Genomic DNA, 25441 nt, shown 5'->3' on the forward strand with positions numbered 1-25441 from the left:
GCTCAAAAGAGATTGGCTTAAAACACAATCTAATCTTGTAGATTGAGTCCTGCCTCATTAACATAACTGCCACTAATCCCATCTCATTAACATCATAGAGATAGGATTTACAACACACAGGAAAATCACAAGAGATGAGAAAATGGCAGACAATCACAATACTGGGAATCATGGCCTAGCCACATTCATACATATATTTTTTGGGGACACAATTCAATCCATTACATTATCTACCTGTGAATTCATTTATAACCTTTAGCTCTGTATTTTTTGTCGTGAAGTATTCTCTAGGATTTCTTTGGTGAAAGTTAGGAAATTAGCTAGATTCAGTTCAAGAGAGAAACAAATATAAGAATTGAGTTTTGTGTGGTTAATATATACAACAAGTAATTTTTGAAATTTTAGGGAAAAAATTGTTCTGAGTACTTCAAAAGTCAGATTTCTGAATAGAATTGAGATTTATTCATTAATTAATAAGGTCAGTTGCATGGGCCTCTGGTGTTTTGTGTATTTGTTTTTAAAATATATTTCTAGCAGCAATAAGTCCTTAAAATATCTGGTGGAATTTAAGCTTGCCCAATTCTAGAATCAAGTAATTTTTAATTTGCTTAATGAGCCTTTACCTAAATGTTAAGTATTTTTCTTTGGGCTTTCCGTGAATACCCTTTTTGCTATGTTGGTGAGATTTCCATTTCCCTGGTCTTAACATTTTACAGATTCCCACGATAATCCTGTTCAAGCTTTTGCAGTAACTAAAGATTTCTTGATGTATTTATTCCTGAGCCCCCTGCTCAGTCAAAGCTTTATTTCCTTTTTATTTGACCTATGATTTGTTTCTAAAAGGAGCTAATGATCTTGGGAGGATAAAGGTAGTCTTTGATAATAGAAACATGTTTAATAAAATAGTAATGATCTGTTTACTGTTCTTATTTTGCTGAACATATGGAGTTAGTTTTGAGAAAGTGGACACTGGAGACAGAAGATCTGGGGTATACCATTGTCCTGATTGTAAAGTGTATCAGCTCCACAAGGCATTGTTTTCTTCCCTGCACTGTGACTTCAGATTTACAATCTGAGTTTTTGTCTCTGGACTGTAACTAAACAGGTATCAACATAAGCGCTTTAGAGCGTATCTCCAAAGCAGAACACTGCTGGTAACTGTGTCATTATGCAAGAATAGACTTGTCATTCAGTAAGGAGATGGGAACTGGAAAATAAGGAAATAATGGGATACTGGATCCAAATTCAAGAGCTAATGGCTGGGAAAAGGTCTAATACTTTCTCTTGACTTAATTTTTCTGTTAAACATATTAGTGTTTTTTTTTTATAATCTAGAAAAGTATTGAATATTTAGATTTGCGTTTTTAAGTGCATAAACCAAAACCTGTTGCCATCGAGTCATAGCGACCTTATAGGACAGAGTAGAACTGCCCCATAGAGTTTCCAAGGAGTACCTGGTGGATTTGAACTGCCGACCTTTTGGTTACCAGCCGTAGCACTTAACCAGTACGCCACTAGGGTTTCCTTTAAGTGTATAGTTTATTTAAAAAAGAGCAGTATCTTAATCTTGCGAAGTGATCATTATCCTGATTTTTCCCTCATTTTTTCCAGAGATATTACTTATGAAATATCCGTAGAAGCTATATCAACAATGGTTGTCTTTCTTTCCTGCCAACTCTTCCACAAAGAAGTTTTACGACAGAGCATCAGTCACAAGTATTTGATGCAAGGTCGATGGTATGTTTCTTTTTTAAATTTACCTAGTTTTTTATTTGTAAATCTGTATTCCTGTCTTGTCCTTTTACCTGAGTGTTATCCCATATCTCCAGCTAGAGGTTTCCGCTGATAGTTCTGTCATTACTTCAAACCCAACATACGTGGAAAGAGATTCTGCTTTACTGTTCAAACTCTCCGTCTCTCCCTGTGCTCTAGCCCCTCAGCTTATTACCTTCTCTAGTAGTTGTTTTGTAGAATTGGAACTTTGAAGTCATTTTTCATCTTCTTCCTTTTCGTTCATTCTCTGTGTGTAAGCAGTTACCAAGTCATATTTGTTCATTTAGAATTATTTTTGTGTCTTCCCTTCTCACCAGTCCCATTGAAGCTACTGTCATCTGTGCCCTATCACCAGGTGCTTGGACTACTCAAACTGCCTAACAGCCTCTAGTTTTTCCTGCCTTCATTTATTCAACAAATATTTATTGTGTGCTTACCAAGTGCCAGGCATTTTGTTAGGGTCTGGGGCTATAATGCTGAATGCCCCTAGCTGGTGGGGATGGAAATGGATAGGTACTAAATAAACCCATGCATGTGCACACCCCTTCTATTGACTTAATCTTCGTAGAACTTTACATTGTAAAACTAAAATACAAATAAAGCAGCTTTGATTAAAGTATGCAGAGAGTTGAGAACTTTGTTTTCTCCACATCCTTCTTGCTGCCTTGGTTGCCTCTGTGGTAACTTCTTTCTACCTTGATTATACCTGTGGCACATTCAGAGAACCCCTTAAGGCTCTTGGGAACCATATTTGAAAACCACTGATAAGAGAAAAAGGGCTTGAGATTTGGAGCCAGAGTATTAACATTAAAAAATCTATGTGCATATGTATATATTTTTGTATGCATGCTTAAATTTCATTTTAAAAAGTACAATTTATTATTATTGTTACTTCTTGATTTTCCCTATTGGTTTTACAATGCAGTCATTTTTCAACTGTCCGGTAGTGTATTATGCATGAATTCATCACACTTTTATATAGATTACAAATGAGATAACTGAAGCTCAAAGAGTTTAAGTGATTAGACCAGTGTTTTATGATGTAGTAAGAGGCAAAGCAAGAATTAAACCTCAGGTCTGATCACAAAGCCCATGGTCTTCACTATTGTATGATAGTGCTAGTATTTATCTGAATTGTATTAACCTGTTTATATTAATAGCAAAATTATTTCTGTGTCATTATGCAGAATCAGGTGACTGCCATAAACGGGAGTTTTTCTTTTCTTTTTTTGTGTGTAGTGTATCATACACCAGCAAACTTGTGAAAACCTTATTGTATAACTTTATCAGACAAGAAAAACCACCGCCTCCAGGAGCCCATGTTTTCCCTCAGCAATCCGATGGGGGAGGACTGCTCTATGGACTTGCGTCAGGAGTAGCAAGTAAGTCTTTTCTCATTTTTTCAGTTTGTTGGGAGTATATAGATTTTGTCTAATTAGGCCTAAGAAATTCTTTTCACTTGGTTGCTACCATTAACAATTTGATTTTTTTTATGCAGCTGGCTAAATTTGAAATACTGAAAGTAATTTAAGTATTAATTTTTCCATCTTGTGTAGTGACTTGTTAAATATATGCAAATGATGAATAGATTATAGGACCGTTTCCCAAGAAAAATGTTTACAAATAAACATGCATATTATATGAGTTCTGGCTCTACAGTGAAAATAAAATTAAGCCTTCGGAAACTTTTTACTGCTTGTGGTATAAGAGGCCATTTTTCTATTTTAGGGGCTTTTTTTTTTTTATTATTGGCTAGGTTTTTACATGACTAATTAGCCTTAGTTTTCCTATTATGCTCAGTGTTTCATTTGTTTAGTGACAAATTAGGACATTTTGAAGGGTTTTGTAATAAACTCTGAAGTGGCACAAACTTGGGTTTTGTCAAGTTGGGAGCAAATTCTGTACCTGAAGAAAGCCCTTTCCACCCCACGATAAGGCCTGATTTCTGCTTCACAGTCTTCAGACCTAAAGACACTGAAAGTACAGGAGTGTTCCTGGCTTTCCCCTTTGTTAATCTGGAGGACCTGGGTCATGTGAGGTGAACTTATACTTACTGAAGGAGAGACCAAAACTAACGCCACCACTTACGCGGTTGTAAGTCTGAAAGGTCCTCTTACTACATACACCAGCAGGATCATTTCTCCTTAACTGTGTCATGTAGAGTTCAGCTGTTTGAAGGAATTTTAAATGGAGCTGATTGATAACCACAGTTGAATTTTGTCCGTGGCGTGCTCACCACACTTAAGGAGGATATGAAAAGGCAATACTGTGTGATAACTTTATAGATAATGAGTCTTGGGAACTTCTTTGAATTAAAAGACCTCTCTAACAATGGTGGGGCCCTGGTGGCACAGTGTTTAAGCGTTTGGTTGCTAACCAAAAGGTCAGCAGTTTGAATCTACCAGCCACTCCTTGGAAACCCTAAGGGGCAGTTGTGCTCTGTCCTGTAGGGTCGCAATGAGTTGGAATCTACTGGACGGCAGTGGTTTTTTTTGGCGGGGGCGGGGGGCTTTAACAATGGTAGACTTGCTCTGCTGACTTTAGGAACTGATTTGAAGACCAAGCTTTCTAGATTTGCCTTCTTTTGATTTCTGTTTGATTTGAATTGAATTACATTTGTGATCATTCATGCTTTCGTTTTGGTGCTGAGCAGCCTACCTAGGCTGCTAGACCTGCATAGGTTCTTTAGGTTACTTCTGTCCAGTGCCCTCACGTTGTTTTCAGATGAGGAAAACAGGAGTGGCTTTTTTGTGTCCTGTGGAAAGGCTTAATAAATCTGTTAGTGGTTTCTTTTTTTCTGTCAATAAACTGGTGTAAGTATTTAAAAGAGAATATTTTCAAAATATGGTTGGAGATTCCATGGGGAGATAGTAGGAGCTCATTAACTCCTTTCCCCAAACCAAGGGCAGTACTTGGCAGCTTTTTGTTTTTAAGTAAACATAGTTTTGGGCATAGTTTTTGGGTTTTCTTTCAGTTATGTGTCGTATTAAAAGGAAGCCCAGTGCGGTATGTGGTGTCATTGGCGTAAGGAGCTTTGGTGGTCCAGTGGCTAAGCACTTGGCAAGTAATGGAAAGGTTGAGGTTAGAACCTACCGGCCACTTTGTGGGAGAAAGATGTGGCGGTCTCCTTCTGTAAAGATTACAGTTTAGGAAACCCTGTGGGGCAGTTCTGCCCTGTCTTTTAGGGTCTCTGTGGGTTGGAATCAACTCGACAACAATGGCAACAGATCATTGACATGCTAAGTCCCCCAAAACGTGAATTTTACGTATATAACTAGAGTTTTGTGACTATTCTATGTAGAATATTTCATTTCCTGGAAACCTGGTGAGGATTTGATGTGGGGGAAGTAGCTTGGTAGCAGTTAATGGGGATTCCTGGACTTTTAGGACTTACCCACAAGGATATTCATGAAACTGGAGCTGGTAGTCCCCCTGGTGGCAGAAGACACTGGTTGAAAAATTTCTTGGGAATTCAAACCCAAGTCTTTTTTCCTGATGTCTCCACTTTTCGCATTATACCACAGCATATCTCAACCACCTTTTCTCCTCTTCCGTTCTTGAAAGTCCTTGTGGATAAGGGTAAATTTTCAGAGGCATTATTTAGAATCAGTATATTTGGAATGGAGTCCCAGCTCAGTGTGATTTTCTTAACTCTTTGAATCTCATTATCATAATTTATGAAACTAATAAAGTCCTTTTGTATAGGGTTATTATGAGGAATAAATGTTATATTGTATATAAAATTCTAAAATTATACATTTATTCTCATGTAAATAACCTTTGTTACTTGCACTGAAACTCTGCTGCTTCTTAGTTAAAATAAAAGTACTTTAAAAGAAAATAAATTTCATTAGATGAACAGTGATCAGAAAACGTTCGACAAATTTATATGACAGTTAAAAACCATTTATGTAAAAAACGTTTTGAAAAACTGACTTAATTGAATATACCAGCCATGATTTTGTTCTTTCTCAAACTGGCTTTTCATTTTATGGGGTGCAAAATTTGGCCAATGACAGAAAGGAAAATTTCATTGTTAAATAGATATTGCCCACAAGAGATTTCTCCTTGCTTCTTAAATGAACTTGCTTTGGTAACAATTGTTATGATACTGTTTCATTTACTGATTTATCTGAAAGATGATCATATTTGCTTTTTGATAATTTGTTTATGAAATTAGCCAATCAAAGATTTTAACAACAGCAGCAAAGGACTTGATGCTTACCCAGATGGAATGATAATAAATATTTCAAATGTTCGTCTAGTCAAAAAAAAAAAAATTTTTTTTTTTTTTTAGTCAAAGATATCAATAATATTGGTAGTCTTAGTTGTAGTGGAAACCCTGGTGGCATACTGGTTAAGGGTTACAGCTGCTAACCAAAAGGTCAGCAGTTTGAATCCACTAGGTGCTTCTTGGAAACCCTATGGGGCTGTTCTGTTCTGTCCTTTAGGGTCACTATGAGTTAGAACCATCTCGACGGCAACAGGTTTGTTTCTTTTTGGTTAGTTGTAGTCAGTAAGGGAATTGATAGTTAATTTTTGCTTTGATCTACAAGCATATCACCCTACCCTGGTAAAGATGCTCTATAAAGCAAATGACCAAAGGTCCTTACCTCTATGATTTGTTATGTGATGGGGCAGGTTCTGTGGTGACAAGGTATTAAGTAGGTTATGCTGGAACTTTTTGGGCTGCAATTCTCAGTTGAGAGGTGTCATGGATTGAATTGTGTCCCCCCAAAATATGTGTCAACTTGGTTAGGCCATGATTCCAGTATTTTGTGATTGTCCACCATTTTGTCATGTCTTGTGGTTTTCTTATGTGTTGTAAATCCCATCTCTATGATGTTAATGAGATGGCATTAGTGGCAGTTATGTTAATGAGGCAGGACTCAATCTACAAGATTAAACCCACCACTGCTGTTGACTCTCTCTTTGAGATATAAAAGGGAAAAGTGAGCAGAGAGACAGGGGGACCTCATACTCCAAGAAAGCCACTCGGAGCAGAGCGCATCCTTTGGACTTGGGGTTCCTGTGTGGAGAAGCTCCTCAACTAAGGAAAATTGATAGCAAGGACCTTCTCCCAGAGTCTTCGGAGAGAGAAAGGCTTCACCTGGAGCTGGGACCCTGAATTCAGACTTCTAGCCTCCTAGACTGTGAGAGAATAAATTTGTCTTTGTTAAAGCCATCCACTTGTGGTATTTCTGTTACAGCAGCATTAAATAACCAAGACAGGAAGCTGCTGATCTCTTTTGTGTGTTGATAACTAAGGCACTTTTCAGCTCTAGTCATTTTAGGTTTTAACCTGCAACTCTGGTGGTGAGGGTTGTAGCCAAAGTAGATGAGTCACAGCCCGTTCCATTCTCACTGATTCCTTAAAAAAAAAAAAAAAGGCATTTCAAAAAACAATTCTGTGATCAAAACAGGTTATTTTTCTTTTCTGATTTTGGGGTTTACCAGATATATTTTCCTTTGGAGAGTTTGACTACAGGTTATGACAATTTCATACTAATGGAAGTGGTAGAAATATAGGACTATGGGTATTGATTTTTGAGAGACCTAGAATTGAGTGCCAGATCTGCCATTTATTGTGTGTTTTTGGACTATTAACTTCATGATAAAACAAGGATAATACCTTCCTTTGTAAGGCTGCCGAGGTGATAAAATGACTAAACGTACAGTAAAGAGCCTGGCACCTAGTTGTTGTTAGTTGCCTTGAGTCTGCTCGGACTCCTGACGACCCCATATACAACAGAACAAAACATTGCCCATCCTGCACCATCTTTGTAATCATTGGTATTTTTGAGTCCATAAGGTACTCAATAAATGGTTACAGAGTAGTGTTTGAAGATAACTTTTGCTTTAAAAATACTGAAGAATAGAAAAAAATCAATGACCTTATAATTTACAAGTTTACTCAGATTTTTAATGTAAATTATGAAAATATGTGGCATTTGATATGTACATTTATATGAGATTTCAGATCATCATAAGAGAATGTTGAAAATTTGATGGGATGGGGAGAAATAAGTTATTTTGATTTTGATTCTAGTCTTAATTCTTTGACCTTGAACTTTTAATATATTTTCAAGCATTTTAATTGCCCCATATGCCTAAAAAATGGGTGCAATGAGGAAGGGTTGAATTTGAAGTTTCTTGTGTGTTTTTAGTTGTAATACAAAGCTGTCATGTGATTATAACTGAGTATTCGATATTTTAAAGAGTCAAGCCTAATTACATGTGTTCTGCTAAGCTGCACTTTCCATCATAAGTACTGAGATCTTACACAATAACTTCTGATATATGGTTTTTCCATTTGAATGAGCCATCAAAAATGTTTTTCTTTTTTCCTGCTGCTAGCAGTGATGGATGTTGCAGCCAAATTATAAGGCCAAAGTTGTGATTCTTTGTTTAGGCAAATGCTGTAGAGAGAATTTAAGAAAGTAGAATTTACAGATTAAAACTCATATTTCTCCCAGTTGCTGTTATTGAGAAAATTATTGAATTCATTGTGATAGATATGGTATGCAGTCATTGTAATTTATTTTACCTGACAGTTGTTTTTCTCTTTGTTTTTGGCATTTTCTGGAGTTACTCATAGGGAGAAAGAAAAAACTACACTAAGAGAAAAGTATGGGGGACTCAGGCATAGTTGTGAAAATAACATATCTAATTAAAGCACTTTGAACTTGTAAAACAGGAGATGCTTTATAAACAGTAATGTAGTTCATTTCTATTTGGAATGATTTGGTAGATTTTATATACCAGGTGAAAGAATTATATTTTTTTGCTTTTCCTTTTTCTGGATTGAACTCATTTCGTGACATTAAGTAGTTATTTTCGGTTTATTATTTCCTAGTAGTTGTTTCTTGCAGGGATACCTTGAGGATTTAGAATGATATCTAGAGCGCACGATGACCGTATTTAGTTGTAAAGTAGTAATGTAAGTTATTTTAATTTCATTTACTCTCTAACAAAAGTATCGTTTCAGATTTAGACTTTTTAAAAAGGCGTTTATTAAATAATACTCATTGGAAGTAATGTAGTGTCAAAACACAGTATTGGCTTGTTACCTTTTGTCCTTGTAACTTAAATTGGTTTCCAGAAATGCCTTTGAGAGTCAATATGCTGGCCCTCTACTCTCATTTCCTGCTTACCAGATTTGAAAGGAAGATTGTTGGCCTCTTTTATGTCATAAATAGTTGAGGAATGAATTTATTCATATTCACCAGGAAAGATATAGAATAAAATAATCAATTTCAGATGAAATCCTAAAAGTCAGTTTCTCAGGCTTGTTAAAAGTGTTGTTTATCTGGTACCAACGAGTTAATCTATTTTTGAGACTTTTGTAATGTAAACCATTTTATTGTGGACTTTAAAAGTATTTTAAAATACAAATGTTTAAAATTATTTAAATTATAGAATTCTAATTTTTTGAGAATGTAAATCTGATTTTTGAAAAACGAAGCAGTTAAAACTGATTTACTTTAAAACTGTTAAATTCTGTCCCAGTCAAGTGAGTATAACTTTTATTAAGCAGCTGTTTCAATTTACTTTAATTTCAGCATGAATGTTCAGAGTAAATTAAAAACTTAAATTTATTCAAGGTGACAACTTGTGAATGATAAAAAAAACCCTGATATATTTATAGCTGGTATAGTTTTGAGATTGCCTTTTTATATGAATGAATAATTTTTAATTTTTAAAGTGTAGCATTATGAATTATTTGAAGACTTTTCTGTTAAAATAGAATCATTATGTTTCTGTAACTTTGAGATACATTAATAAAATAAGATACATTGATGGGTGAGCAGAGGGGCTGCATAGATGGATAGGTATGTTATCACAGGAACAAAATGTTAATGTAAAATCTAAATGGTGAGTATATGGGTATTCACTACATAATTCCTTTAACTTTTTTATATGCTTAACAATTTTCATAATAAAATGTTGGGAAAAAAATAGAATCACCACAAGGATGAATTACTATTGTAAAATTCAATCTGTCCTTTAAAAAGCTCTATTTTTGAACCTCCTTAATTCTTCTAGATGTGCTAGATGAGCTAGCTTCTGAAGAACATGGGGTCTGACCAGGCCTGGGTTTGAATCCCCACTGTAAGCCAATTAGCTCTATAACCTTATGAAAGCATTGTAACCTCTCCTAGCCTTTTCCCATCTGTAAAAATATCATGATAATTCTTTGTAGGATTATGATAAGCGCTCAGTAAATGTCTTTTCATTTTTCTGCTCTTGCACTTGTTCATAGTCTTTGTGAGCCAGACCATGGTCCTCGAAGGCCCATCACATTCAATCTGATGAGTAGTGGAGAGAGAGGTTCCACTCCCTATGATGCCTAGCAGCCTCCAGACTAATTCCTGCAAGGCCATAGGCATCCCATACTTGACAGAGGCTAGGAAAATGACAGAGAAAGAAGTTGGCCATTTTCATCTCCTGTCACCTCCTTTCCTCACCAGCAGGACAGTGGATTAGAAGAGAATATGGCTTTTGGCATTGGACAGGTCTGAGCTGGAAACCGGGCTCTGCCTTTCACTTATTGTGTCACCTTGAACAAGTTACTTACCATTGCCGAACCCTAATTTCCTCATTGTAAAAATTTGAAATTAGAATCCGTGGGCTTTAATTACAATTAAATGACATTTGAAAAAGTAGTGACTAAGTGTCTAGCACATGGTAGATCCTGAAGATTCATTAGTTACCATTTATCTGCCTCATATATATATATATTTTTTTCCTCTCATCTGTGTTCATTTCTTTATTCCAAACACCTTAAATATTTTTGTCTTCTGTGCTTCATGTTCCTAATAGTGTTAGGCTAACATATTTATTCTTCAGCCTTTCTGCTGGCAAAATTATCAATAGTGTTATGATAATTCACCCTTCTTTTCTAGATTATTAAAAAGGGTGATAAATTCACATTTAATGGCGACGTCCATAGCACCCTTCACTATTACTTCATCAAATTGGAAGCATTGCTAGCTATCAGTACTGTTTGTAAGGCCATTTGACTGGTGCTAAAGCAAGTCAAGTTGAGCTATCATGTACTATATTATTTGTAGCTCCTGGTGCTGTGAATTAAGGCTGAATATTGATATGTTTTAAACTTGTCTTTCCAAAATGCTTTCCAATACCTTTTTTAAATTATTTTTCCAATACCTTTTTGATGTAAACCAACCCCTATCCCCAGTTTGTTTATTTAGAGAGTATAGATGGACCAACAGATACTAACTTTAAGAAAGCAGGTCTTTTCAATACTAATAATTCCAAAGTATAAAGCTTTCCAGGGACATTTCTAAGTAAATAATTTTACCTGTTTATGTAATCATATTGCTTAAGAGATGATACTGTGTGAGTAAATAAAAATTTATGGGCTTATCTATTTATTTTTAAAGATCATTTCTAGACCTGTCTTATTTTGCTTTCAGTTTCCTTTTCCTGTCCCATCTCTCTCCCTCCTCCTTATTGTTCTTACCCTCTTCATTGCTCTTGGCTTACTAGCCACTTCCTTTCCTGGCCTTAGTTTGCTGCTGTGTGTGGCCCTGACCTGAAGAACTGCTTCCATCTCTGGGTGGTCATGATGCTAGAAGCAGTGGTGGCTCCAGGAGAAACATCATGGTCATGAGTATGTGAACTTGGAGCCAGGGTCTGGGGTGGTAGGTGTAGTTTTGGAGTAGGGTCACATGGAATGGATAATGAGAGTGTAAAGAGGATGGTATCTGTGTAGAACCATTTATTTTTCTGGGTTGCCCTACATTCTTAAACTGTCTAGGCTTCTGCTAGGATGTGAAGGAAGTCTTATGAGCAGGAATTTCGTGTTGTTTATACCTATACCCCCAGCACATTAGCAGAGAGCCTGGGTTGTGGGAAGTACTAAATAGTTGTCAAAAAAGTGAATGCCATTTAGCCTCTGAAAGTGATTTGACCAGTCATGAAAATCTGGATGGCTAAAGACTAGTAAAGTAACATTATATCAGGGTTAACTGTTTTGCCAAAAGATTTTTGATAAATCTCTGTTTTCAGCCCTACATCTCACTCCTGTTCCCTTTGGTATGCCTACTGTAATTCTGGACCCTTGCCAAGGATTTTGCTGGGTAGATAGACTTTGCTTTTATTATGGTCCCTTCTATGAGAATTTAGGAGCCCTGGTGGCACAGTGGTTGAGAACTGTGGTGAGCTACAGCAGTTAACCAAGAGGTCGGCAGCTCTCATCCACCAGCGACTCCTTGAAAACCATATGGGGCAGTTCTACTCTGTCCTGTGGGGTCGCTATTAGTCAGAATCGACTCAGTGGCGACAGGTTTGGCTTCGGGTTTATGAGAATTTAAGTCTCTGTCCTCTTCTATATTATTAACTTTCTACTAGAACTTTGTTAAAATCTGTAATCCACTTATGGCTCCATTCCCATTCTCTTTATGGTTGTGGTTTTATACTTTTAATTACTCCTTTATATTTTGTTTTAAAGGACTCTTGGGAGGGTAAGTGAATAAATGCATGTGTTCAATGCAACTTCTAAAAGCAGAAGTTAAATTTGTTTTGAAAATAATAATCACTTATATTCAGTTTTACCTTGTTATGGAACGCTGACTTTTCAGCATTTTAATTTGTAATGCTCTCGTAGTGGGAATGTTTCAGCCTCTTTGGATTTCTTTATAATTGTTATAATCCTAGAAATAAAAGTCTTCTTCTTTCATATTATACTGCATTTCCTTTCTTCTATACCCAAAGCTCTGGTTCTCGAGGACTTAGGGAATAATTGAATTAGAATATCCCATAATTATATATCCCACATTACACAGACAACAGTTTTAGACTAACAATATTGAACCAAACAACACCAATTAACTAAAAGAAAAAAAAAATACAACCCCCAAATTGGTCACTCTTGGAGTTAGCTTAGGGTACCAACTCCTTACTTTGAAAATTGGCAGTGAAAGAAAAGAATTAACCATTTATCTTGCCTGTAATGTACAGATTTTATATCAGGTAACCAATTTTTTTTTAACCAAAAAGCCCTAGTTCCTGAGAGGAGGTTCTTTACAGAAGATTCCAGTTTCCTCATGGTATCATGGTTTTATCACCATTTTACAACCCCCTTTTTTTTTTTTTAATGAAATTAATTTGGGCGGCACTTACCAAGCGATGCTAAAATCATTAGGAGAAAATTGGTGGGAAACTTTACAATGGAAGGATCAGACTGTCACTAGTTGCATCACCCACTTAAAGTGGAACATTGTGTAACTCTTCATGTGATAAAGTAAAAGGTACATAGCAGGATCCATGAGGTATTCTTATCAAATGAGTTGGACAGTAATACAGTTAAGCTTTTATTGCTGCTATCTGGTTTTCTGGCAATGCAGAATAGCACTCAGAAAATAGCCGTTTCCTGTAGACATGATGGATGTGGATTTATAGGCAGTGGAATGCTTAAGTACTGTAAATAGGTATATAGAGTTAATGAGGTCAGATGTCATCTTTATTGGTGATTTTATCTATACCTGTGGCTTCAAGGACTACTTGGGGATACATAACCACAGCTCATTATTGCTGGCAACCACTTCTCTTCTAATCTCCTGGCACATGTGTTTTTTAGTACTCTATTCTGTTGCTGTTGTTGGTTGCTGTTCAGTCAGTTCTGACTCGCAATGACCCTATGTGTGCACAGTAGAACTGCTCCATAGGATTTTCAAGACTGTGACCATTTGGAAAAGATCACGTGCCTCTGGGTGGGTTTGAACTGCTAGTGTTTCAGCTAGTAGTCTAGCACTTAAATGTTTGCATCCACGGACTCCTCAAACTCAAAACCAAACCCGTTGCTATCGAAGTGCCTAAATCTATTATTCTACTCCACCTTTTCCTAGCTAAGAAAACTCAACATCTTTTCAGCTGTCTAAGCTTGGACTCCATAGTCTGTTCTTGACGCCACCCTTTTCTTCCCCCAACCCGAATATGCTCTCAGTTTTACACACATTGGATAAATACAAACAAGAATGAAGTTTTTACAGTTATATCGATATTTATAGCTTTCCTAGAGGTAAAGATGGCCAGTATGTGACAATAAAAGAAAATAAGTCACCATAAAAATAGAAACATTCTAAATTAGCAGGTATTTCTTCTGAATTTTACCTCCAGGTCATCTCTTTTCTACCCCTTACTCTTGTAATCTTAGCCTTCATCATCTCACATTTGAACTCTTGTCTTGTTGCAGTCTCCCTCACACTTTTCTGCTGGAGGTAATTTTTAAAATAACTTTCTAAAACCTGATTGTGCTGTTTTCTTATTTGTAGTCTTTTCGTGTGAATCTCATTGGTAATGAAATAAAATTTAAACTCCTTTAGTGGTATATGATGACCATCATAATTGGGATTCAGCCTGCCTGATACCTTCAGCTCCATATACGTGGTCCTTCAGTCTTCTCCAGCGCTGTCTTATGCTTCTGTGCCTCTGTAGCTTTGGTTCTATAGTTCCCTCCCCCCAGGACTGTGCTATCTAGCACAGTAGACACTCGTCCCTTGTAGCTATTCAATACTTGAAATGTAACTAGTTTGCATTGATGTGTTCCTAGTTGAAAATACACACCAGATACCAAAAACTTAATACAATGAAAAGTAATGTATTTCATTCATGCATATTTATTATATTGATTATGTGCTGAAATGGTAGTAGTTTGGATATATTGAGTTAAATATACTATTAAAATTATTTTTACCTGTTTTTGAAAAATAAAAATTTTATATGTGACTCATTCATTATATTTCTGTCAAACAGTAGTAGGCTAAACGAGGATGTTTAGCCTTCTTTTTTGCTTGTCAAGCTCATCATTTATAACCCTCTCAGGCAGCATTTTTTTTCTTATATAAAGGTAACATTTCCTATAATTTATTGAATTAACAAGGTATTAATGTGTAGGAGCATTTAACACAAATAGATTGAAAAATACAGAGAGTTGTAAAGAAAAACTAAAAAAATATTAAATAATTCTGTTGGCTAAAGATACTGATGGTACTGAAGGAAGGTCCAAGATGTACAGAAGGCATTGGTGAAAAACAAGGCTCCAGGAATTGATGGGATGCCAATTGAGATGATTCAGCAAATGGATGTAATGCTGGAAATGCTCACTCATCTATGGGAAGAAATTTGGAAGAGACCCATATATGTGCCCATTCCAAAGAAAGGTGATCCAACAGAGTGTGGAAATGATCAAACAATGTCATTAATATCACACACAAGTAAAATTTTGCTGAAGATAATTCAAAAATGGTTGCAGCAGTACATCGACAGAGAGTTGCCAGAAATTCAAGCTGATTCAGAAGAGGGAGGACGTGGAGTGAGGGATATCATTGCACATATCAGATGGATCTTGGCTGAAAGCATAGAATACCAGAAAGATGTTTACGTGTGTTTTGTTGACTGTGCAAAGGCATTAGACTGTGTAGATCATTACAAATTATGGATAACAGTGAGAAGAGTGGGAATTTCAGAACACTTAATTGTGCTCATGAGGAACCTGTACATAGACCAAGAGGCAGTTGTTTGAACAGAATAAGACAATACTACCTGGTTTAAAAGCGTACATCAGGGTTGTATCCTTTCCCCATACTTAACTCGATCTGTATGCTGAACAAATAATCCGAGAAGCTGGAATATACGAAGAAGAATGTGGCATCAGAATTGGAGGAAGATTCATTAACAACCGGTGATATGCAGCTGACACAACTTTGCTTGCTGAAAGTAAAGAGGACCTGATGCACTTACTGGTGAAGACCAAAGACTAAAGACTTCAGTATGAATTACACCTCAACATAAAAGAAAAATCCTCACAACTGGACCAATAAGCAACATGACAATAAACAGAGAAAATATTGACATCAACGATTTCATTTTACTTCGATTCACAATCAACACCCATGGAAGCAGCAGTCAAGAAATTAAAAGACGCATTGCATTGGGCAAATCTGCTGCAAAAGACCTCTTTCACGTGTTGAAAAGCACAGATGTCACCTTGAAGACTAAGGTGCGCTTTACTCAAGCCATGATATTTTCAGTTGTCTCATAATGAATGCAAAGCTGGACAACAAATATGGAAGACCAAAGAAGAACTGATGCCTTTGAATTATGGTGTTGGTGAAGAATATTGGATATACCACAGGCTGCCAGAAGAATGAACAAACCTGTCTTGGAAGAAGTACAGCTAAGAATCCTTCTTAGAAGCAAGGATGGCAAGACTTCATCTCATGTACTTTGGACATGTTATTCAGGATAGACCAGTCCCTGGAGAGGGGCATCATTCTTGGTAAAGCAGAGGGTCATTGAAAAAAAGGAAGACCCTTAACCGCATGGATGAACACAACGGCTGCAACATGGACTCAGACATAGCAACGATTGTGAGAATGGGAAGGATCAGGCAGTGTCTTGTTCTGTTGTACATAGGGTCGCTATGACTTGGAATTGACTCGATGGCACCCAGCAACAACAAAAAGATAACCATAGTTAATATTTTGATATATCTCCTGTGCACATGTGCATTTCATATGTAATACAAAATTGATGTCATGCTATTTTTTCATGTCTAAGGGCATCTTTTGTGCTCAGAAAGTAATATTGACAGCTACTTGTGTTTTATACTAATTTTTTTATACTTTATTGAAGTAATGTTTCCAAATTTAGTTTTTCTTTAGCTTTTAGACTCAAGTTACAAATATTAAATTGAGTCAATTTTAGCAATTACTTTCAAAGGCGCCTTTAATTTTCAGTTAACTCAAATTAAACAGACTGAGTCTCATGTAATAAGTCTTATTTATAAACTTGGATAATTAAATCCATTAAAAATATGAAACTGCCATTATAAATTTAATATATTAGATTTTCTTTTTAATCACTCAAAATGCCTATCCAAGGCACTCTCACTATGGTACTTAAACAATTATAGTAAATTCATCATAGTGGATTCGAACATTATAGAGGGTTTTAACTGCCAACCTTTTGGTTAGCAGCTAAGCTCTTTAACCACTGCACCACCAGGCTCCGATATAGCATATGGATCCACCCAAATGTATTTAGCTTTCAGCCTACTGTTAGTCATTTTGGAGGTTTTCAATATTTTGCTATTCTAGATAACTTGGTGGTGGATATCTTTGTACCTTGCATTGCAAGAGACCCTGCCAGCTCCACTACCATGAGAACCTTACTACCTGAGCAGAAAGCCATTGGACCCATGGTTGCATCTGCCAGGGATCCCATCTGAAGCAGAAAGGAAAATAGCTTCTTCGTTCTTTTCCCCTTCTAGTCTTCTGCTAGTGTCTGCCATTGTCAGACCCTAACCTGAAGCCAGCAGTAAGGAAGTTTGGAAATTGTAGCTTGCAGGGTTCTAATCCCCTGTAATACAGATAATAGATGGGAGGGGTTGAAAATGAGAGCAAAGAGACAAAGTAAGTGGCTAGTACTGTGATCCCTTATTTTACAGAAGTTACATAATTTTCATAAACTCACACAGCTAGTAAGTAATAGGATTGGACTTTAAAATGATGAATAGCTCCAAAGCCAGTGATGTTTTCATGATGCCATCTGTTTCCATACTGTATTCTGAATATGTGTGAGGTATATAGGTGTATGTGTGAGTGTGTGTATAAAACCTTAAAACATTATTGCACCAAGAGCATTGTAAGTTAGGGAAATTAAAAAATATAAGATTAGTTGTAAATTCTACCAATGTACCAAATTGTCTGTTTCTACTTTTTCTCATTCTTTTTCAGTCTTTGTCCTTACGTGCATGTATGTTTAGATTTTAGCAAACTAAATATTAAAATAGAAGGTATTTAAGATGTATAGATATCATTTTGTCTTGTCATTAGGGTGTGTTATGAAAATAAAGTGGCATATTGCTATACATTCGAAAAATTCGAGTCCTCTTAAAGAAAGGTACAGTTTAAGCTGTTACTTCTATTAGTTTCAGTTCCTGACTTGCTCACATCAGGAGAGCAGGCAAGTTCTTGCAGTAGAACAGCCAGAGTTATTTTCCTCCTCCTTTGGCTCTGTGATTAATAACACATGTTTTGAGGCATCCTGTTTCTCGTATTCAAAGGGAGATGTCTTGGTAAGTCTACCCATACTTCTGCCAATTCTCATGTTGTTAATTAAGCTCGCTCGTTTATCTGGGCACAGTTGTTTTTCCTTGAGCTAAGTTAAAGAAAGAACTTCAAAGACAGGGCATGGAAGACAAACTCGCTGTTCCATGATCTCAAGTAGAAGAGGCATATATTTGGGACATTTCAAAGGATTTACTCAAACTTGGTATAACAATGACTGCTAGCTGCCTCCCTTTCCCGTTTTTAGCCGACCTCATAGGTGCCAGGAATAGACCACACATCTCAGTTCCCTTCACAACCAGGTATGGTTGAAATTGCCCGGTGAAATGTAAGCAGAAGTATGGGCAAACTTTCAAATAGTGTTTTTAAAAGGAGTGAATGTACTTATTTATTTCTCTCTTGAAGAAAATGTGATGGCTAGAGCTGGCTTAGCCATCCTGGGCTATGAATAACCTTAGGAATGAAGACCATACACAGTGGAGCAACAAGAGAAAAGGATCCTGGCTCTCGAACATCCTGAAGCAACATAGTTTTGCTGCACCTACTTTTGAACTTTAGTCATTATTACATGGGTCTATTACTGGTGAAGACAAGGCAGTGGTAATGATAACTAGCTTTCTAGGATGAACTGTTTGTAGAAGTTATCATCAGAACCTCATAGCAACCAGAAGGGAGTGGGATGAGAGAGAACCTTGTACTTCTCTCTGTCTGTACTCAGTTTATGCCCTCAGTTCCCTAATACTTTTGTCATACTCTTCACAAAATTAAACATTTAAATTCAGAGTAAAGGAAACAAGAAAAACGTAGTGAATTCCACAAAGGATCTTCTTTTGGTATTGTTAAACAGATCTTGATTCTGAGAATTACAGTAATTCACACATTGTTAAGAAAGCAATTAGAGCCATTAATCAAAACCAAACCAAACCCTTTGCTGTTGAGTTGATTCGACTCACAGCAACCCTATAGGACACAGCAGAACTGCCCCATAGGGTTTCCAAGGAGCAGCTGGTGGATTTGAACTGTGGACCTTTTTGGTTAGCAGCTGAGCCCTTAACCACTGCACCAGCAGGGCTCCAGAGCCATTAACAGTGCTTTTAAACCTAGCCTTAGTAGTTTAAAAAAAAAATTTAGGTAAATGAGTGTATGACCTTAAGGTTCTAGGAGTTTATCAGAAGCCGCTTCACACAAGCTAAGGTTTTATAAATTCTTTATCTTATAAACTTTAAGTCTTACTTAGGTAAACTTATCCATATTTGTTTTATTGCTAAGAAGATGCAATTATATGCCAATTAAGTTACTTAACTAACCTCCTTGAAATCTTTGTGTAAGATTAATGCTCCAGGAAGAAAATAGTGTTTGTAGATTCTCATGGACTACAGACTTCCTGGAGTCCTGAGGGAAACTGTTGCCCTGAGATAATCTTTAAGCGTTAAACTAAAAATATTCCCTGAAGCCTTCTTAAAACCAAACAATAGTTTAGCTTAACAAGTCTTCGTTGAGCATTATGCTCTTTTAAGATCTGTGTGAGATCAAATTGACAACAACAACTTGAAAGATTAGATAGGAAGGGGCGGGGGCAGTGATTTTATGCTAATGGAGGAGGAACAACTTAGAAGAGGAGGGTGAGAATGGTTGCACTTCAAGAATGTAGTCAGTGTCACTAAATTGTATGTGCAGAAACTGTTGAATTTTTTATGTGTGTTTTGCTGTGTATATTCTCAATAACAAAATAAATAAAAAATACTGTGTTTGGTCTGTGGCCTTGCTTATCCCTCCACGCACATCACAGACTGTTCCCAGAAGTGTGTGCATCCCAGTTTGAGAGGCAGGGTGTATATGATTTGAGCCTAATGGAGCATCCGAGGCAACTGGATTTTTCCTCTGTCCTCTCTGGGTGGTCCAATATATTACAAAAAGCCTGAAACCTGGATTTAAGCCTGCTAGTTCTGCGACTTGACGGCACTGTGTTAGGTAGTTCTGCGACTGTTGTGGGGGAGATAACTAAATCTCTATTTTCTGGTAACTTTTGTATGTTACCTCTCTACTGTTCTCTTTACTTCTGAAATTCCTGTCAGATGTATGTTGGACCTTCTGATTCAGTTCTTCATGTCTTTTAATCTCTCTTTTAGAATTGCCATTTCTGCCTCAGATGCAGTCTGGGTAATTTCCTCAGATTTATCTTTTAGTTCACTAATTCTCTTTCCAAGTGCATATGGTTTACTATAAACAGCTTTCATTGAAGTTTTCTAATGTTTCAGGTATAAAATGTGTGCGATAAAGTACAGAAATTAAAGTATACAGCATGATGAAATTTTATACGCGTAAGCACTCATGTAAGGAGCCCTTTGGCACAGTGGTTAAAGCATTTGGTTGCTGAACAAAAGGTCAGCCATGCTGTAGGAGAAAGATGTAACAGTCTGCTTCCCTGAAGTTTATAGCCTTGGAAACCCTATGGGGCAGTTCTACTCTGTCCTGTAGGGTCGCTATGAGTCAGAATCGACTTAACAACGATGGGTTAAATACTCATGTAACTACCACTGTAACAGGATATAGAGCACTGGTTCTCCAAATTGGGTCCCTGGACCAGCAGTATCAGCATCAGCATCACCTGGAAACTTGTTAGAAATGCAAGTTTTTGAGCCTTGTCCCAGATCTACTGAAATAGAAACTGGGGGTGTGAAGCCTTAAAATCTGTTATTAACAATTTCTCCAGGTGATTTTGATACACGCTTGGGTTTTAAAACTGATACTGACCATTTCCCATACCCCAGAAGACTCCCTTGTGGTCTTTACCAGCCAATATCCACCCTAACCACCAGTAAGTTAAACAAATCCGTATATAATATTTTTGATTAACAGACTAACATGGAGAGTCTAGTTTACAATGTGTGATTTAGTAGTCGATTTGCATTTTTAAGATTTTATGTTCAGATTTTACGAAGTGTATGTACAGTATTGGAATAGTTAAGAAAATTTAGGAGTCACCATATGTATTATTTGATTTATAAAATTCAAATACAATAAAGTTATAAAATACAGTTTAAAATATTTAAAGAAATTTTGTTAACAAAGTTTGATAAATGAGGACAAAACAATTAAAGGAAGGACTTCTTAAAAGTGGTTTATAAATAGTAAAATAGTAAATATAAAAGTTTGAAGTATTTTAAGTTGCAACTTTGATAAATTCAATAAATACAATATTAATTTTGAAAATAAAGACAAACCTCTGAATTTTTTCCTCCCACAAAAACCTCTTTTGAAGGCATAACAAACAAAGCAAAACAAGCCCCCCAAAACTGAGAACATGGCAATGAGGGCAAATTGTCTAAAAGGTATAAACTGGGTTTTTGTAATTAAAGAAAAGACTTCAGAAATTGTGATGCTTAGCTTACCTGTAAGAGGCAGGGCATTTGAGCAGACTTCAAATTGATACTGGAGATGTACAGGTAAAATGAGAGACGAGGATGTTAATTATAACCATTTTAGAATCCTTTATTGAGTGACTGTTTTGTAGTGTGCATTGTGTTAGATGATTATGTGTATGTGTATAATTATATATATAGTCTTTTTCTCAAAAGTCCAGGAGGTATTATCTACATTGTATAGAAGAGAAAATGAGGAGGGGACAGAGATAGTAAGTATAAAGACCACATTCACATGGTTAGTCTGGTGGAACCTAGATCTGCACCCAGATCTGTCTGACCTGCACCCAGTGTGCTTTCACCTATAATGCAGTGGTTCCCAGTTTTGTTTAGGTGGGGGTGGGGGGGGGTGTGAAGGGGCAGGATGAGTGTTTGCTCAACCCAGTTGTAGGCATCATTTGTATTTGTGTGTATATATTGCAGAGGGGGAAACCCTGGTGGCGTAGTGGTTAAGTGCTACGGCTGCTAACCAAAAGGTCAGCAGTTCAGACCTGCTGGGCGTTCCTTGGAAACTCTATGGGGCAGTTCTACTCTGTTCTGTAGGGTCGCTATGAGTCAGAATTGGCTCAACGGCAGTGGGTTTGGTTTTGGTTATTGGAGAGGGGTGGGATTTTGAGGAAAAGATGTTAAATTATAGATAGCCATATATTGAGTCAAGCATCTGTTGGATCTACTTAGTGTTTCTTTATTTCATCAGATTTATTTTTTGAACTGTGCATAGATACTATTACTTTAATGTACCACTGTTCCAAACTACTTTTGGTTAATTATTTTAGGTATGTCCCATGAAATGTTATGTAGTGTTTATTATCCTTTGACATCTGCATAACAGTCTGTTTCCAGTCAAGGGATAGAAACAAAGCAATAAGCTAAACAGGGGAAGTTTAATATAAAGAATTATTAACTATGATAAGAGTAGCCCTGGCGGTGCAATGGTTAAGTGCTCGGCAGCTAACCGAAAGGTTGGTAGTTCAAACCCACTGGTGACTCCATAGAAGACCTGGAGATCTGTTCCCATAAAGATTACAGCTTAGGAAACCCTATGGGGCAGTCCTACTCTGTCATATAGGGTCACTATGAGTCAGGATGGAGTCAATGACACACAACAACAAGCTTAGGGTTGAGACAGAGTAATCAAGGAAGGACACACTTCGAAGGTGTTCAGGCCTTGTTCAGCCATTGCATAGCAGAAAAGTTTGCTGGTTTAGCTAGGCTGGAGCTGGCCTGGAGTTACTAGATAAACAATAGGCAACCCTCTGGAGTACAGGTGGGGAAGCAGGCAATCAGTGACAGATAAAGTTGGTGTGTGGTGGGAGTTTGCTTAGGGAGTCCCACAGGCAACTGGCCATATGGGACTCTGGTTTCCATGTCAGAGGGCAGACAGATCAAGACTAGAAGGTCACAGAGCAACAGTGTTCTGGGACTGTAACCCACGCTGGATATTGCAGGTAGCCTCTTCTTCCTGCCATGTCCCTCCAACATCCTCTACTGAGAAACCAAACATTGTGCTCAACATTGTGCTCAATTTACAGGAGAAATGCTTAGAAGAATTTCATTGTTCATCACAGGGCATGTATTGAAGGATGCATTTGGAGCTGAGTGGCAGTAGATTGCTGACTGACACAGCTTGATAGAAATTTGTGTAATAATTTGTAATTTGCTTAAAATAATACCTACGTGCTCAGAACATAAAATATGTAAATAGACAAGCAGTCATAATGGGTAGTACAACTTCTCATTATTACTGTATATATGAATACAGCCTTTTATTAGAAAAGATATGAGAGTAACTTCAGTATATACTAAGGCAAATGAATAATCAGTTCAATTCCATCTATACCAAATATAATAATTTTGTTAGACTTTCCCCCTAAAGTTTTTATATAAGTGTAACATGATGTACAGGAAATTGCAAAATTATCAGTGTATAAATTACACACCTGTGTAATGAGCACTTAGATTAAGAAACAACATTACTAGCATTCACTCCAGGCATTCCCCTCATGTTGACCCTGCTTTTACTGTACTGGCCACTAACTTGACTTCTACCAAGATGGATTTATTCTCTTTCTTCCTTACCTTTTTCTGTCCCTGCTAGGGTTTTATTTTCTTAAGAAACTTAACAATGGTAACTTTTCTAATTGTATTTTTCTGGGAAAGCATCCAGGTCATGGCAGCAGAAAGCTGGAATGGGATGGCCCTGCCTAACATTTTGCTTTATTTTGGGGCTGTGAGATGCCATGAAGGTTTCTGTCATTAAGAATGTACAGTGAAATTATGTAAATGTAGGTATACACTTAATCTCCCAAGTTCCTTGGAATTGAATTTTCTTCTGCTCTGAACTGACTTTTGCTTTCTTTTAGTTGCTGCTTTGGGAATAGGTAGATGTGGTAAAGTAGAAGAAGTGAGAAAACAGATCAAGGACGTAGAGACCATATTGTTGAGTGGCTTGTCTGTTGACATGTAAAGCATGTGTGGAGGGGTTGAGCCAGGTGCTCAAGCTTTCACAAAATGAGCAAGAGTATGACCAGGATGTCTGTAAATGACTATAGCAAGAAGGATTGATGGGTGGTATAGTCTGATGAGACATGCTTCAAGGTGGCTGGGATGTTTGAGGAGAAATGGTTTAGAAATGGTCGTGAAGAGACATCTCTGTGGGTTGTAGAGAAGGAACAGTCAGCACTTGAAAAGGCGGCTGGGAAAGAACTATTCTCAGGGAACACCTAGGTTTGTTAGATCAAGGGTATTCAAAGAGGTTGAGGTTGAAAATGTAGATTTTTTTTTTTTTTTGATGAAAGATGGGTGTTTCAGAGGGCATGACAGGAAGGGAGAGGTGTGAGAAACTGTGTCAGTTTAGGGGATGTACAGACTTCCCCCCTAAAATTTTTATATTACCAAAACAAACAGATTCATATGGCACTGAGGATGAGGCAGCTTTAGGCCTCTTTGCTGATCAAGGTAAACGAGGGCATAGGCATAATGTGATTAGTCCTGATGATCTCTGAGGGGGAGGGTAGGTAATCAGTTCTAGTTATAGTCTTTGACAGTTTGTAGTGGTGAGACTCTTGTCCTCATGGCCAGGAAAGTGTGTCTTATCTGAAGAATTCAGAGGTCTTTGAGCTTCCCATATATACTACTGATTGGTTATTTTATGGCGGGGAAGGTTATCTTTAGTCATGTGATCTTACCAGTTATACATCATTGTGTTTGTTAGGGTTAACCAGAGAACTCATAGTTGTCTTAATTGATCATTATGAAGCTAATGGAAATTTATAACTTAAAAAACTAGAAATGCATAATTCAAAGACCATGACCAATTCAAAACAAAATGGTGAGTGCACTGATAACAGAACATCCTTCTCCCAGATTATAGGAACTCTGAACATCTGTATACGTGCATGTATGTGCACGGGGGCTGTGCAACGCCAACATTGCAGAGCAGCCAGACCTTTTGGTAGGAGATTAGGAGTTCTGTAAACTCCAGTAACCAAATACACTATCCCATAACCACCTAGTAAGTTAATATCCTGTTGCCATCGAGTTGATTTCGACTCATAGCTACCCTGTCAGACTGAGTAGAACTGCCCCATATGGTTTCCAAGGCTGTAAATCTTTAGGGAAGCAGGCTGCCACATATTTCTCCCACAGAGTGGCTGGTGGGTTTGAACCGTCAACCTTTTTGTTTAGCAACCTAATGCTTAACCACTGCAACACCAGGGCTCCTTAGTAAGTTAATATTACCCCTTGCCTTTGAGTCGATTCCGACTCATAGCGACCCTATAAGACAGAGCAGAACTGCCCCATAAGGTTTTCAAGGAGCGTCTGGTGGACTCGAACTGCCGACCTTTATGGTTAGCAGCCGTAGCTCTTAAGCACTATACCACCAGGGTTTCCTTTTTTAAAGTTAATTTAGGTAGGTGTTAATCATAGGTAAAAATGAAAATGAAAGTTTATATGCTTGTGTGTCATTCATTTGTAAGAACAGAAGACAGGATTTGCATTTTGTCTTATATGTAATCCTTCAGAATAGGGCAGTGGAGCTGACCTTGAGAAGCCCTGTCTTGAGGCTCCTCACAGCCTGACCTCTTTCCAGCTGTATCCCACTTCACATCTTCAGTGGAAGCTCCAGGTACACCAAAGGTTCACACG

General features: G+C 37.2%; 1 protein-coding gene across 8 annotated transcripts in view; it reads left to right on the top strand.

Annotated features, from left to right (window-relative positions):
- The window catches only part of DYM (dymeclin), a 358557-nt gene that overhangs the window by 92968 nt on the left and 240148 nt on the right, over positions 1-25441 (top strand). For all 8 annotated transcript variants that reach the window (XM_023543799.2, XM_023543797.2, XM_023543796.2 and 5 more), the window contains exons 7-8: positions 1612-1737; positions 3013-3155. In XM_023543799.2, coding sequence (XP_023399567.1) covers positions 1612-1737; positions 3013-3155 — 269 coding nt within the window. The remainder of the gene's footprint in view (positions 1-1611; positions 1738-3012; positions 3156-25441) is intronic.

This window comes from Loxodonta africana, chromosome 11 (genome assembly GCF_030014295.1).
Source record: "Loxodonta africana isolate mLoxAfr1 chromosome 11, mLoxAfr1.hap2, whole genome shotgun sequence".
NCBI classification, from domain to species: Eukaryota; Metazoa; Chordata; class Mammalia; order Proboscidea; family Elephantidae; genus Loxodonta; species Loxodonta africana.